The following is a 17,148-nucleotide window of genomic DNA, read 5'->3' on the forward strand; positions in this document are numbered from 1 at the left end:
TTCCCATTACATCATAAAACTAATTTGTGTACAGTATAGAGTAGAACCATTTTAAGGGGACGCCTCCTTAACCCTTTCACTGCGTATACCCGGTAACGTCGTTGAAATACGTATACCTGGTAATACCAGGTATGGGCAAAACAATTATTTAATCGTATTTGCCTATAATATATGGCACCCTCTATATTCTTTCGATGAACTTAAATAATTTTGCAAGTCATTAAAAAAATTTCCCAGCAAAAAAAACGGCCCTCTATAGTTGTATTATCGTCTTGAAAATAATGCGCCCTCTATAGTTAATTATATATATATTGTATAATAGTATTTCTATCTTGGAAAGTTGTTTCGAGTAGCGTAATGGCGGCCATTTTGAAAGTAACACAAATTTACCAGCCCCAATAGGGCAACATTGTGTTTATCACAACACACAAAAAAAAAAATTCTGAAAGAATAGTTAGTTTTTGTACTATAGTGAATTATTGGAAACTGTCATTATTTTCTCGATTTTGCCCCAAAACTTTGATTTGAGCATAATTTTTATAAAACAATAAAAAAAAAATTTAATTTTTTTTAAATATTTTTATTTGTTATACGTACCTTCATCAATATCCAGTTGGAAAAACGTATTCCATAAGAATTTCTTATAGAAAATATAGTTTTTATCATTGAATAGATAAAAAACTCGAAATCCAAAATACCTGTAATGACGTCACATGACGTCATCAATATGCAAATTACTTCTTTTTTTATACCTAACTGTAAACTAACCCTTTGCCCATCACACACCACAAAAATAATTACATAATTATCTCAATTAGTATTTTTTTGCAATTTATTAAAATATCATGTTTTTCTTAAATATATATTACTCACAGAGGTGGGAATAATGCGCCGCAGTGAAAGGGTTAATAGGAGTGGCCTAGTTTTAAAACATTTGTCCCTTTTTTGTTTTATTGGAAAGTGTCCCTTAGTGTGTCTCAGTGGATGGGTTTTATTTATGATTTATGTTAAATATTGAGATGATTTATGGATTGCTAAATTGTTTCTTGTTTACAGGTTTGAGTGTGACTGCGACAATACTGGATTCACAGGTACGACATGTAATATCAACATCAATGAATGCGAGTCATCACCATGCCAACATGAATCAACATGCCTCGATCTTATTAATCGATACAACTGTTCGTGTCATCCTGGTTATGAAGGTCCGGATTGCGAGGTAGACATTCTTGAATGTGCATCTTCTCCGTGTCAAAACGCAGGCACTTGTTACGAGAGGTCAGATGAGACTTTGTACGGTGAGGGTAAACAATTTAATGGAAGCTTTAGCTACGATAATGCAGCGGGGTTTTCGTGTATGTGCGTACCTGGCTTTGTTGATGATTTATGCTCAACCAACTTTGATGAGTGCGGATCATCACCATGTCAAAACAGCGCCACTTGTGTTGATTTAGTAAATGAGTTTCAGTGCGATTGTTCTCCCGGTTACAAGGGTCTTCTCTGTGAGGTGGAAATCGATGAATGCGAGTCGTCACCTTGTGCAGTTGGCAGTACATGTGTGGATCGTGTTGCAGCTTATCAATGTCTATGTGTTGATGGTTACGGAGGTATAAACTGCAATATCGCATTGACTGGTTGCGTTGGTCATTCGCAATGTTTAAATGATGCTGTTTGCGTCCCTTACTACGACACAACATCTTCAACGCACAACTTTACCTGTACTTGCATAGACGGTTACATTGGCGAGTTTTGTCAGACCTACACAGCTGCTTCTTTTGAGGATGGATCGTATCTTGTTGATTCCTCTGTAAATGGAGAAAACTCTCTTAACTACACTCTCCAGTTTGCAACAACACTACATAGTGGTCTGCTCTTGTACACTGAAAGCCAAGGAGATGGTTACCTTCTTGTAGAACTCTTTGAGGGTCAGATCTTTGTCAAGTATGCCGGAGATAATGAAAACCCTCTTGAGATAAACAACATCAACTCTGGTTTAAATGATGGTAATTTTCATACAGTTGATCTGTCAGTCAATAGCACAATTGATGTGACCGTTGCCAGTACACCCGTCTCTAAATCTGTTGTCATCCCAAATGGTTATAATCGTCTGGTGTTTGGAACTCTCTACATTGGCGGTGTGGACACATCAATGGAAGCAACTGTCGCAGAGAGATCTCAATCAGATACTACATATATTGGATGCATGCAGGATATTGCCAATAATGATGCTGGGCTGGTATTACCACCAGGAGTCGCCGCTAGAAGAAGGAGAAGACAGGCAACCTCCACTGGTCAGGCTGGATGTGATCGTGTTGAGCAGTGCAAAGCTGACACTTGTAGTGGTCAAGGACGGTGCATAGATTTGTGGTGGACATTTAGCTGCGATTGTGATCCCACCTGGACTGGACCAACCTGCAATAACTGTAAGTATCCACTGTAAAGCCTTGTCTACACTATCAAACTTTATGTGACAAAAATATGTGGTGTGTCCATATCACTACCATAGTGTAGACAGTGCTTTAGAGATAATTTCAAGAATATCTTTATTGTTTTGAATGTGTACTATATGTGTCTGATTTATGGGAAACATATTGTAGTGAAAGTAAAGTTAAGTTTTGTTTACCTGTGTAAGGTTTAAATCAACTAAAATCAAGCAGTGTATAGGCTTAAATATTGTGATCAACAACGTTTACAGAATCACCCTCAAGTATGGGGTGCCAAACATGTCACAACATTGTCTGTTACTACACATATTACTGTAGGAAATATTCCTCCAGTTTTCATAATAATCTGTAAAACATTATTTTTAAAATATTGTTGAAATTCTTTGTTTGATTTCAGCATTGATACCTGCAACCTTTAGCAACGAACAAACTACTAGCTATGCTGTGTTCACTCAAACAGCCAACATCACAGATTTCACTTCTCTTGAACTCAGCTTCAAAACCAGAAAATCAAGCGGGCTCCTTTTCTATTCCGAGCTTGGTTCCGCTTACATCGCTGTTGAACTCGTAGATGGGAAAGTGACGGTCGCGTCAAGTTTCTCAAGCCCAATTCAGAGTGTGGACATGTACAATGATGCTATCTACCACTACCTCAACATCTTTAAGGACACTACATCGCTTTCTCTTTTAATTGATTCTGATGTTCATATAAACGCATCTGCAGCGGATGAACCATTATTGTTTTCAACACACTACGTCGGTGGCTTTACCCCTTCTCTGCCTCAAGGTGTGATCGGTGACTTTTTCAAAGGCTGCATTGTAGATGTTCGTTACAATGAAATTCACTTTGAGTTTTTTCCAGTCAACATTCCAGATTTCACACTAAATTCGTTGAGCATGTCAGCTAGTTCATCACAAGTTCTTGAAGGCTGTGTATCAGATGATACCTGTATATCAGTTCCATGTACAAACAATGGAACTTGTAGCATAACGTTTAATGATTATGAGTGTATGTGTCCTAGGAATTTCAAAGGCAAGAACTGCAGTGAAGAAACGGCATGCTCCATAAGTGGATGTCCTGCGGACACAACTTGTAATGACTTGGATGATGGTGGCATAGAATGTAAGTATATATTCAGTAGAACCCATCTGAATAGGGCTATGTAAAACATATATCACCCCTTGTTTTTTTTCAAATGAATGTCTATAGTACCCCTGGAAAGGGGTTGGCCATACAGTAGTGTTAAAACATATATTTCCCCATATGTTTTACAACTTATAATGACAAAATGTAAATATATACAGTAGGATCCCTATTCAAGACCCAGAAAAGTGTCCTCTTAATATGGATGTCTAGGATGGATGTCTACTGCCTGTATAGAGGTTGGCCATAGTATTTAAAAAAATACTTCCCCTTGTTTGTTTCACCGGAAAGTAGTGTCCCTTGGTGTTCTGTGAATATGGGTTGGCCATACAGTGTTAAAACATATATTTCTCCTGTTAATTTCACAGGAAGGTGTCCCCTTAATAGAGGTTTCATGTAAATAGGAATGTTGTTTTAATAGGGATGTTAAAAGGGTTCAATTTACTACCAGCTTTGGTAGGTATGGTGACTACAAGAAAAATGTGATTTTTTTAAACAGAATAATGATGATTTTTGTTTATTTTGTAGGTGTTGCCGTTAGAACCTTTGAAATATATAGCAGCATACAGTATGTGAACAATGTTACAAATACAGATCTAACCACCATGTCGCTACAGTTACGTATACGCAATCAATACGCACTCCTTCTACACTCTAACAATGGCGATGACTATTTCACTTTTAAAATTTCTGACGGAAAGGCTGTTCTTGATTTCTCAATTTCCGGCAGTAGTGGAACTATAGAAACAAGCAGACAGGTGAATGATGGTTATTGGCATGATGTGCAAGTGGTTTTATCAAGCGGCCAGCTGAAAATAGTTATTGATAACGATGATGATGTGGTTGGAAATGTCGCTTTAACGTCGTTTAACGCTGTTATTACAGATTCAGGCAGCTCACCTTTGTATCTCGGTGATGTCAACTTCACCAATACACAGTTCTTTGACAACAATCTTGGATTCGACGGTTGCCTAGAAGCTGTTCGTATTGGCGGCCTCCTCTTACCTTACCTTGAAAAATACCAATATGACAGTGCAAGCCTTGACCAGTTTACAGTTTATTCAATGAAAGACGTCATTGCAGGTTGTCAAGGAGATTTGGTTTGTGATTCAAACCCTTGTCAAAATGGTGCTACATGCCAAGATATTTGGAATGCGTACACTTGTAATTGCGCCGCGGGTTTTGACGGTAATGAGTGTGCTAACAACATTGACGATTGTCTCTCTAGTCCATGTGTTAATGGTTCGTGCGTGGATGAAGTTAATATGTACAGATGTCAGTGTTCTGGTGGATTTGAAGGTGTCAATTGTGCCATTGATATCAATGAGTGTGATTCTAACCCTTGTTCTGCTAATTCTATCCTGTGTGTGGATATGGTGGATGACTTCTTGTGTACGTGTGCCACAAATTATACTGGAAAGACCTGCAGTGATTTGATCTTGGTAAGTTTTTTAAAACAAATCATGGTGAGTGACACCAGTGGTACACATCATAATTGTTTCATTTTACTTGCTACTACTACTTTACTTGGTACTTGCGGTTTTGAGTGAGTGGCCGAGCAGTTCACGGTCATTATGTAGCCATAACATCGGCAAGGGTTCGAGGCTCACTCTCTCCATGGTTCTGGAGGTAAAACAAGTCATCTCGGATAAGGACTATAAACCGTATGTCCAGTGTACACATCTGGCTCATGTGCACTTAAAAAAACCTAGTACATCTTTCAAGACAAGTAGGGGGTTAGGTTACCCTGGTGTACTAATACATCACAGCCACTGATCATGATCATAATCTGGGAGACCAGTCTTTAAGAGATTACCCAGTATAAATAAATGACAAATTCAAATTCTGTTGAATAGTCTCGTCTTTGTAATAAATTTTTAATTTTTTTTTTCTTCTTTAGGATTTGGTAACATGCGCTGACCAGCCTTGTATGAACGGAGGAACGTGTGGAAATGTAACCAGCCCACAGCCAAATATGGTAATGTTTCATGTAACACATGTTTAAATTCATATCATCTGATTCGTTAATATATATATACAGTTAAAAAGGAAATGTAAAGTTGTACAGACAAAAGAAAAAATAGAGGTCATGTTGCTCCTAGTACTTGTTATACTGGGTAACATGTCTTCCCGAATAAGGATTATATACAGATATATACACAGTTTGCCTCTATGCACTTTAAAGAACCCAGTTCATCATTCGTGTTCATTATGTGGTGTTTTATTTTTTTATTTCTTTATTCTGACATAAAATCATAGGATAAAAAACCCAATAAAGTACCGAGACAGCAAACTTATTTCCATTGTGGTCCTAAACAAATATTACAGAATAAATAAGAACTGGTTCATAAAATAGTCCCTGTATCAGGTGGATTACTACAGTAGGACAGTAATTAATTTACTATTTGTATTCCTTGGCCACAGAGCATAAAGATTAAAATATATAAATAATACTGTTTTTATTCAAACTTTCTGCAGCCTGTTATTGAATGTGTCTGTGCACCTGGCTATGAGGGTGACCAGTGCTCGAATGAAATTGACTATTGCGTTGGCAATCCGTGTGTCAACGGACAATGCAATTCAAGCATAGTTCTACTGATCTACACATGTTCTTGCTTCACTGGATATGAGGGTGTAAACTGCGACGTTAACATCGATGAATGTGCTAGCGGACCTTGCCGGAATTCTGGGACGTGTGTTGATTTAGTGAACGGTTACGCTTGTACATGTGTTCCAGGTTCGTAATCTTTTTGAAAAGGTTGTTTTTTGGTAATAACTGACTTTGATTAAATATGCTGATTTGGCTGCTTGCAAACCGCACGCAAACTGTTGTTGTACAGGCGTGTAGGGTAGTGCATGATCGTAACTGCCAAGACACTTTTTATTCTACATATCGTTAAATCTGCAATTAATACATTTTGTATTCTACTTTTTTTAATGACAATCCTTGTGAAATATTGACTTGTAGGCTATACAGGGCTTAAATGTGAACAAGATATAAACGAATGCTCCAGCAATCCTTGTGTCGCAGGAATATGCTCAGATTCTGTTAACTCATTTACATGTACTTGTGATGAAGGATATACAGGTGGGTATTGCATGAATATTCATATCATATGCAAATTTATCCTGGAACTAACCAATGAAAGCACAATGCACTGTTTTGATTGGTTGATTGATACTTCTACACATAAGGTGAAGGGTTGTAATGTGTTATTCATTGTGCAATACATTATTACTTCTGCTTTAATATTTTTATGATAATTTTCAAACAAAAAAGTTATAAATTATAAAACAACATAAACAAAATCTTTTAAAGAAGTTAAGGATAATTATATCTGTTACCGTTATTATAAATTTTGCAAATAATTTCATAACAATACTATGAATAGGTTTCTCAACAAAGTACATGGAACACCCTGTTTCTTTTAACGTGATTTACTAGTTTGTGACACAGTTTGAAATTAATTGCATGGTTCACTGATTCTGTGTCATGGCAACAGAAGCTTTGATGGATATTATGCAACTACTGAAAAAGTGTTTCATCTAGCGCTGAAATTAAAAGCAGTTAAATGAAATTAGGAGAAATTGAAACATTGTAATGCATGATCTGTTGGCACTACAAAGCAAAATAGTTTTTAACTGTAGCACATACATCTCCATATAAGGAATTGATGAAACAATGTGTAGTAATTGCGATATATAAGATGAGTTTTGCTAAAGTATTTTATTGTTATGTTAGAGATTGCAATCAGATTTCATTCCAAATTTCATAATTATTTTTAGAATAATGTTAATTGTTTTTTTTAAAATACAAACATTTTAATTTAGAAAGAGGCATAACCCAAATTGAATTTTTTGGATCTAAACTATTTAGTAGAATTTGTTTGCTGAATATTTTTAGCTGTTTGAAGATGTTTTTATGACTTCCACCACAAATACCGGGAATTGCAGTGTTATACGCATTGCATTGAAAATGTTTGATTTGATAGTGTAAAAATGTTGACCTACAGTATAACCTCAAGTAAACTTTGGCCCTTGACCTCTGATGTCTTCCCTATAGGTTCCAATTGCAGTCAAGATATAGATGAATGTATTTCAACACAACCATGCCAAAATCTTGCCACTTGCCTTAATACTCCCGGCAATTATAGTTGCGATTGCCCACTTGGTTTTTTTGGTCAACACTGCGATGTTGATCCATGCTTTAACAACCCATGTGCGCAAGGAGGGACATGCTCAGCCATGTCCATTGATAAAACGCGGTGCATTTGTCCCATGGGCTACCAAGGTGATTACTGTGGCGAGGTGACCTGTGATTCTGTGGATTGCCAAAACGGAGCGGTTTGCAGCTTGGACTACACTACTGCCACGTGGTCTTGCAATTGCAGTCAGTTCTACTCAGGTAGCCCGAGATTGTTCATGTGATTGTTTGTCGATGTTTGCGTTTACGTAATGCACTGCCGCTAACAAGTTGTTAAAGCTTCACGATAACCGCTGTTAACCATCTTGTCTGTCGTGCTGGTAGACGTGGTCGTATAATATCCACAATACCTATAACCACTACCAGTTGTTACCCATTCCTAACTTGCATGTTTCAGATATTTGGATGTACATTATTTAATTGGAATGGTTTTTTAATTTGTTGTTGATGGCTTCAGTATATAGATCATAATTTCACTGATAACAAATTCTATTTCAATAATATTACTCTTGTTACATTCAGTATTTTTTTTTCTGATTATTTTTATATGTACAATTGTCTATTCAGTCAATTTGTATCCTATTTTCACCATCCTTCTTCACTACTACCGTAATCAGCATTATAATAATTGCATCGTGTTGTAATTATATCACCATGTATATCATCACTATCAATATCTAAAGATATGTTTCTATCCTTTTATATATCTAACATCCTAGAGTAGACTATCTATTATTAAATAGTTTCTTTTATTATTTTTTCTTGATATTTTAAATAAGGAATGAATTTTTCCTAATGTAATGTATTAAAATGTATGAGAACACAAGCATAACAATTAGTTGTTCTCGGGTGGAAGTCAAATGCACAATTGTATTTATTATCGTGTGAAACTTTTTCAACCAATGTGACTTTTGTTTTGGTATTCCTAATATTAGCAAGCATCCCATTCGAAATAACTCACTTAAGTGTGAACTGTGATTAGTGAATACGGCCACAGGGTTGTAGATTCTCTTTTCAGACTCTTAAGCTCTGTCTACACTATCAAACTAGTTTGATAAAAAAAGTGTGATGTGCCCAAATATGGTAGGGTGATATGACCTCATCATGTCCATATATGGGCCCATATTTTTCTGTCACACATAAAGTTTGATAATGTGGAGAGAGCTTTATCTCATGTTCGTATCCTTTGTAAGTACCATTGTTTTATCAATTCCTTTTGGTTATTGTATTGAATACAATTATCAAGTCTACACAATTTGTGACTTCAATTTGTATACGTATTTAAGTATTTTAACTTGAATAATATTTGTATTACTGCACGAATTGTGTATGGCACCAGTGATTTAATAGTCACTCAGTAATCACTCGGTATATTCTACTTTTCAGTCAATATTTTGTTATTAATTTCTACTACAGTGCCAATCTATATTTCAATGCCTCAAGCTCTGTCTACACTATCAAACTTTATTGGACAAAACAAATGTGATGTGCCCATATATGGACATGATGATGTCATATCACTACCATATTTGGGCACATTACATTTCTTTTGTCAAACTAGTTAAGTTTGTTAGTGTAGATATGGCTTTATTACTGCATAGTGTGATTTTATTATATAGTGCATTATTAAAATAGACATTTTAATTGCATATTAATTAGTTTTTAAAAGGATATTTATTGGGTGAATGCTGGCATGAAATCCTAGCATGGTGTAAATGCAGATAAATGTACTTATACAGTTGAATTCAGACAAACTTAACTGATTGCATATATACTTCAACAGTAAATTTCATTCAATACTAACAATACAGTAATTATTATCATCTAGATTCATTTGTTTGTTACTAAACCAAATTTTAATATTCTGTTCTAAAACCATGATGTAATGTATAGTCTGTTAAGCTCTGTCTACAAGTTATCAAACTAGTTTGACAAACTAGTGTGATGGAACACAACCAAAGTAAACTGATTGGATAAACAGAGCAACAATGCTATCACAAAATCTGAATATAAAAAGGCAAAAAGTTTAATCAAAACATAATTGTATGAGTTAGAAAGAGATCCTCTACAGTTAATTCCAGTAAATAGATTCTTTCAAATTCAGTGTGTCAAATACAGGAATATTTTGCTTCTAATATTACCAACAAAAATGTGAATTTAGGCCCCTATATTATCAACATTGTGATAATGATTGTTTTTTGTTTGTTCTAAGCCATATCTCAATTTTTAAATTGATATTTAGGTGAACTGTGTGACTGGGAAGGACCTTGTGTGAACGAACCATGCCAGAATAGCGGCACCTGCAACCATCCCACTGGGGATATGCCGGCCAATTATACCTGTGAATGCATGACTGGCTATGAGGGTACAGACTGTGAGACAGAAATTGACTGGTGTGAAACTACTGTTTGTCAGAATGGAGGCACATGCTCCAGTAGCCCCCCTGGCCACTCTTGCAGTTGCATAGATGGATGGACAGGTAAGATTATCATTGATAACCCCATATATTCAGGGATGTAACTAGTAACAGATGCTTAGAGGGTGTAATTATATTAAGGGAGGGTTGAAACAAAATAAAACAGTACTTTTTTTGGATGGGCACTCAGGCTGCACAATTAGGCAGGGTGGAAGGCATTAACCCTTTGAAGATGCGAGGTTTCTACCCCAAGTGACAGCTATAATGAGGTATTTTTACTAATAGGCTTAGAAAAAATGCCAAATACATTTTTATTACTAACTTTCTGCAATTGTTTGTTTTATTGTTATGTGAAATGTTTTGGCCTTCCGAAAATTGCATTTTTTTTGTTCACCTGGGTCAAAGGTCAAATGCTCAAAAAGTGCAATTTAGTGACCCCAAAAAGTCAACCTGTACATATACAGGCCCCGTGTCCTGGGACTGTAAATTACCCCGTATGGGATACGGCCACATCTTCAAAGGGTTAAAATATAAGTGGTTAGGGTGGTTTGAAGGTAGATAGGTGTCTTACTGCTCAATACAATTACATCCTAATGTTTTACCGTGGTTCAAAAACTAAGTTCAGATCACTGTTAGGGTTATCTTTATTTGCCTACTACTTCACTATCAAACAAAATATTCGTAAAACCTGACATTTTCCTTGCCAAGTCTCCTGGTCTATATGTGTGTTGACTGTACACAGAAAAAACACACATCATTTTCTACTACTCCCAAGATATTCAACTCTATGTATTTTTTTCCCACAGGGGATGTTTGTCAGGTTAACATTGATGAGTGTGACAGTAACCCATGTCAAAATAATGCAGATTGTTTGGATTATGTTAATGGTTATAACTGCTCATGTTCCACAGGTATTGCATATCTTATTTTAATCATGTAACAACAGTGAATCCAGAATTTTTAAATAAGAGGGTGAGGAACAAACAGGACAAGGCCTATAAATGGTGAAGAGAACTCAATTGGTTGGGCCCTTGTATCTATCTATGTATAATAACTTTCTAATTATTTGCTTGTGTGGATTAAAAGATTCATGTTTAATATACAATTTTGAATTGTTACTGACAATATTATAAAGCTCTGTTTACACTATCAAACTAGTTTGACAAAAACAAGTTTGGTAGTGATATGATGCCATTGTGTCAATATATGGGCACATCACATACAATTTGATACTAGTGTAGACAGAGCTTTATAGTAGGCAATAGGATCCCAATTCACTCGAATAGGGGTGTCCTAAAGAAGAGATTCTACTGTAACGCAAAATGTCACTTATTTACTCTTCTGTATCTAGGCAAATTGCATAATTTGTTAGAGTATTTAGGCAAATTCTGAGATACAATGCACATCACATCTGGCTAGTGTCTCATATGAGCAAAAGATTATTTATGATCATAAGAATTACAGTATTAGGTTAAATACAGTGGCACATAATTTGCATATACAAAAATCTAGATGCGGGGGTCTGTTTGTGTTTGATACATTAAGATGAGGTAATTCCATATTACTCTATACAGTAGAAAAAGGTGCTAATAAATACAAACAATGTTGTTTTCAGGTTGGCAAGGTACTTTCTGCGATACTGATATTGATGAATGCGTGCTGTCACCCCCTTGCAAAAACTTTGGTAATTGCACGAACACAGATGGAAGCTACTCATGTTCCTGCCCCTTTGAGTTCATTGGCTCCAATTGTCAGTTTGACAATCCATGTATTAGCTCCCCTTGTAAAAACGGAGGTACATGCGACTATGCTGAAGATGGTGTGTCCTACAAGTGCACATGTGATTTAAAGTATAATGGGGCATCCTGTGAGAATGTGAGTACTTGTTAATTATTTAGTGGGACTGTAGCTTGGTGTTTTAAATTGCTTTCCAATCCCAAGGTCCGGGGTTCAATCCTGACCAGGGTTGTAACTTTACGACTCTTTCAACTCCACTCCCAAAGCCTCAAATGAGACTTAGTTTTTAAACGTGATAAATTATTATCATTGTTTATCCATCCTGTTGGATATGTATGAAATAAGGAATTTAAAAAACAGAGTTGAGGGGTTGACTCAACTTGACTATCATACATAAAGACCTAGGTTCAATTCCTGTTAAGAACAACACCCACTTCACTCAGCTGTGTATAAGTTCCAAAACTACTACTAGGGAGGATAAGGCGACTTGAAAATCAACGGCCACCCTGCTACATAAAGCTTAGTACAATGATCTCATAACAGCTCATTCCCCTACGTTCAGATTGAATACAGAAATACATTACCTATAAAAGATGTTTATAAATATCTTTTTGTCCATTTGATACTATAAGCATTTAAAACACATACAACACAAGCTACAGTAAAGAAAAATGAGCTTATAAACCTAATGTTATAAACCAAGGCTTTGTTTTCATTATGAGAATGATGGTAGCACTAATGCTGAGATTGCTAAGCATGTAAATAACCAGGCTGTAGTAGTGCCACCTAAGCTAAAGAGGCGCCACCTCTGTTATGATGTAAAAATGACTTAATAACCCATATTCAATCAACTTGTATTGTTTTTATAACATTTTGTAGCTGGTCAGTGAAGAGGTAGACAATACTTGGATAATCGTAGGAGCATCACTCGGAGGAGTCGCATTATTTATCCTGTTGATCATCCTCGTCATCTTCCTCTTATCTGTCAAAAGTAAGCGGCGTTCTCAAGGAACGTACAGTCCAAGTCGGCAAGAAATTACCGGATCGCGTGTAGAAATGGATAATATATTAAAATTACCACCAGAAGAACGCCTTATATAAAGTTGACCAGGACTACAATTAGACTTTAGAGGCCATGCCATAAATGCTAGGTTAGACATAATGCTGGTAGGCAGTAGACTTGATGTATTAGATTAAGCTGCTGCCAGACTTTACACTACAGGAGATTTTGTCAGGCTGATGCGAGGCCTTAATGGTGGTTGTGCTAGCCTACTGCCAGGTCTTACGTGTGGTTCTGCCAGAGCTTACATGTGGTTCTGCCAGACCTTACATGTGGTTCTGCCAGACCTTACATGTGGTTGTGCTAGCCTGCTGCCAAGGCTTACATGTAGTAATAGTCGACATTGATTTAATCCAGATATCACTGATACCAATTTAATGTTCTGTCCAGATTTTATTTCGAATAGTGGATGGCCATATCTCGTGAGTCTGAATGTAGAACGTGTTAACTTCTTTAAACCATTCCTATGCCTAGAGGGCATACTAAGCCAAAGATCGCCAGCGCTGAATTGCTACAATATAATACAACAACGCAAAGTGGCTGGCTTGATAGATGCCTTGACGTAGCGAACATATTGTTCGCATATCAAAGAAAACAATTCTGAGGTTTTTTGTTTCGATTCGGTTAGTACACGGACAGAATTTTGGTATAAAAATAGTGAGATAGACCATAAGAGAGTAGTCATTTTATTTTGAGAAATTTGTAAGAAATATTTGTTGATTTCTGACAAAAAGATGATAACTATAAAATGCATTTTTCTTGATTTATTTATTTATACAAATTTGAAATACATTTGTGTCTTCCAACAAAGTGACATTCAATGATGGCGTTCCCATTGTAAATTTGTGAATGTAAATTATATGTATTGTAAATATTATTTTTCTTATATTCATTTTTATTACTTCAAACTTGCACACAATTGTTGAATAATTATTTGTTCTATTTTATTAATAAGGTCCTATTGTAAATATTTCCTTCTAAATTTGTAATTAAACATATGTATGTTTGTATATGAAAGAAAAAAAAAAGAATTATAGTACTTTACCTGTAAATTATACTTGTTTTATAGAATTTTGAAATGAAAATTATAACCTTAAAACAAATCAAAGATTTGACAACAAACAATTATTATTTTGAATAAAATTCAGATATTCGGAGATAAAAGTACTATGTAAAAAAAATGTACAATGAATATGTTGATAATTGAAAATCTGTAGTGCCTTATTGTACTAGAAAAATGTACAGAGACATGTAAACCAAAGCACTTCGTATTCCATCTATTCCATTATTAAATTCTCAAATTAAGTTGATAATTACCAAAAATAGATAGACCACACCTTGAAAAGTACAACAAATTGAAGGGAAAAAAATGAATTGTGTATATAATTTTAAATCATATAATAAATAAATAAAGAAATAAGGATGCTGAAAAAATCAATAAGGGTATAATGCATGATAATGCATATAACCTAATAATAATAATGGTTATTACCAAATAAACGTTATATACTTGGCAATACAAGAGTTTATCCAGTACACAAAATAGATAGACAACAGAAAAATAAATATTGCATTTTGTATATACACTGTAATTTTAATTATCGTGCGATGGTATAAATAATTTCATTTGAAAATTTTGTGAAATTATTTATACCACCACACTCATAAACATTCATTATTTGTATACTATTGCACGCCATGTGACCCACAATCGTCCAATCAATGGTGTTATATAATATTAGTTATTACCAAATAAACGTTAAATTCAACAAACCTTGACAAATACAAGTGTTAGCCACTGCTACAGTACACAGAATTGAAACGATATATAAATGAAAAATAAATTTAAAATTTTGTATATAATTTTTAATAATTTGATAATTAATTAATAACCAGAGATATGTTATATCATAGAGATATTATAGTGAACTATAATATCTCTATGGTTATATTTAGCAAACTTAACTAGCCTTGATTTAAGAACCAGTGCTTTATTATACACCTTGTATTATAGTATGCAAGTATTTATGTACTGTACACGTCAAGTTAGTACTATATGAGTTTTATATAAAAATGTATACAAAACGAATTCTTAAATGCTATAGCTGAACGCATGAAGACAATTTTTCTACTAGGTAAATAATATTCCTGAGCTCTGATTGTTTGTACATTTTCCGTGTCACAACAAGTAGATGAACAAATGAACTACGCATGGGTATAAACCAAAGCTTTCGATTCGCGCGAATACATTTCTTCTTCTAGTATAGTGGAAGATAGGCTTTATGAAAATATTAAAAATGTAATTTATTTGAATTATTTTCTTTATTTCTTGTTCATAGATTTATTTTATTCTTCATCTATTTTTATTTATATGACGAGCACAATACTTATGTTAGTAGTTCTACAATAATTATTGTATTTCTTGTGTATTACTATTAGGCCTATGTACATTATTTTAAAATCAAGAAAAAGTTATTCTAATCCTAGTCATGTGTATAAAAGATTTAAAAAATCACTGACATATCATAACAAAAACAGAATACTGCAAATCTATTAATTTTAATTTGTTTTCTAACAATCAGTTTAATTGTAACAAGATTGTTAGTAGGTTTTATGTGAACATTATTTAATAAAGTTAATGTAATACATTTGTGTAAGTATTTTGTTTCATTTATTATATTAACTTTTTTTAAATATCAACTCTATCGATGATAATCAGGATGATATTTTCAATAATTGAATATTTTAACGTTATTCGCTCTGTGATTGGCTACTGCTAGTTGTCGAGGTCTGCTTGAAATAACCGTGATTCCACACGGAGCATCTAACCCATCCTCCTCACTGCCAATTCGTTTGATCAAATCTCCATTTTTATCAAATACTTGTAGTTTTTGATAACTAGATACTATTAACAGCTCGTCCGGATCCATAGTCACACCGCAAGGGTTTATAACTTCGCCGTCCTCGTATCCGAAGCCTACAAGTCGTCTCATAAACCTATCATTTGCATCGAACATTTGTATTCTGTTGTTATCGAAATCTGCGACAATCACGTGACCTTTCTTAGTTAACGTCACATCAGTCGGTGTTCTGAAGTTACCGTCGCTCCTACCTTCAGAACCTATCTTCCCAAGTACTTTACCAGTATCAACATTGAATTTATGTACGCAATTATCTTCGCAATCCGCAACGTATAGTGTTCTACTTTCCGTATTTACCGCTAACCCTGACGGATATTTGATGACGTCATTGCCGTACGTTCGGATCTCGTTAAAATTTGCATCGCACATTGCAACGATCTTTTGTAAGTGGTCACTGAAAAGAACATGACCATCTCCCATTTGATGCATTCTGTTGACTTTCACGTCTCTTAGTATTTCGATCGTTTTAACAAATGAACCAGTTTTTGTAATCTTTACAACGTCTCTGCTTTTGCTTGATATAAGTAATGTTCCATCTTTATTTACCAGTACGTCTGCTACTCTGTTATATTTATTGTGTTCTTTCCAGTCCGATAACTTACTGATTGTGTGCACCATTCCTGTTTTTTCGATTTTAATGTTCACTGGCGAACCTTTGATGTGCTCATCACAAGCAGTTATGTTCTTCCAATTACCATCCGTATAACATTTTCCTTTGATGCTGTACTCTCCACTTCCATGGTGTTCGATGTCAACTGTCGATTCTTCTTCACCAGAGGAATGTGTCAAAGTGGCTGTTAAGAGTCCAGTATTCAGGTCAGTTTGGCTTGATATTTTCACGACCACAAGTTGACCTTTCGTAAAAATCATTGGTTCCTCTTTGTCGGAAACTTTGTAAAGATCATTCAAGGTTTTTATTTCTCCTACACCTTCTTTACTCATCAGGTCATTTAATTTAGTAGATATAATAAAACTCGGTATAACATTAACCTTGTGAAATGTGTCGTCATCAATCGGCTTTATCACCTTTTCTTGAAGTCCGATGACGTCAGTTTTAACTGACATCAGCGATTCTTTCTCTTTTGGCCTGTTCTTTATTTTATTAACAGAAGAAAGCAATGTTTTTAATTCACTTTGCTTTTCATCAAGTTCCGTCACCTGACAACCAATCGATTCATTGTTCTTCTTTTCTAAATCATCAAGCTCAGATATTAATTTATTA

General features: G+C 35.0%; 2 protein-coding genes across 2 annotated transcripts in view; one reads left to right on the forward strand and one right to left on the reverse strand.

The window, feature by feature from the left end:
- The window catches only part of LOC140047750 (uncharacterized), a 32,977-nt gene extending 17,528 nt beyond the window's left edge, over positions 1 to 15,449 (forward strand). Inside the window, exons 12-22 of the mRNA XM_072092785.1 lie at positions 1,057 to 2,423; positions 2,842 to 3,567; positions 4,117 to 5,030; positions 5,489 to 5,566; positions 6,067 to 6,325; positions 6,557 to 6,676; positions 7,652 to 7,993; positions 10,035 to 10,271; positions 11,015 to 11,119; positions 11,824 to 12,083; positions 12,825 to 15,449. Coding sequence (XP_071948886.1) covers positions 1,057 to 2,423; positions 2,842 to 3,567; positions 4,117 to 5,030; positions 5,489 to 5,566; positions 6,067 to 6,325; positions 6,557 to 6,676; positions 7,652 to 7,993; positions 10,035 to 10,271; positions 11,015 to 11,119; positions 11,824 to 12,083; positions 12,825 to 13,046 — 4,630 coding nt within the window. The 3' untranslated portion in view covers positions 13,047 to 15,449. The remainder of the gene's footprint in view (positions 1 to 1,056; positions 2,424 to 2,841; positions 3,568 to 4,116; positions 5,031 to 5,488; positions 5,567 to 6,066; positions 6,326 to 6,556; positions 6,677 to 7,651; positions 7,994 to 10,034; positions 10,272 to 11,014; positions 11,120 to 11,823; positions 12,084 to 12,824) is intronic.
- A 285-nt stretch (positions 15,450 to 15,734) lies between these two features.
- Positions 15,735 to 16,355, reverse strand: LOC140047751 (probable peptidyl-alpha-hydroxyglycine alpha-amidating lyase pgal-1). Its single transcript, XM_072092786.1, has one exon. It carries the CDS (start codon positions 16,353 to 16,355, stop codon positions 15,735 to 15,737), a length of 621 nt encoding a protein of 206 aa, XP_071948887.1.
- Positions 16,356 to 17,148: the final 793 nt, after the last annotated feature.

Source organism: Antedon mediterranea, chromosome 4 (genome assembly GCF_964355755.1).
Source record: "Antedon mediterranea chromosome 4, ecAntMedi1.1, whole genome shotgun sequence".
In the NCBI taxonomy this organism is placed as follows: Eukaryota; Metazoa; Echinodermata; class Crinoidea; order Comatulida; family Antedonidae; genus Antedon; species Antedon mediterranea.

Coding starts and splice junctions, on each gene's coding strand:
- LOC140047751 (XM_072092786.1), bottom strand. CDS start 16,355: ATGCATCAAATGGGAGATGGTCATGTTCTTTTCAGTGACCACTTACAA.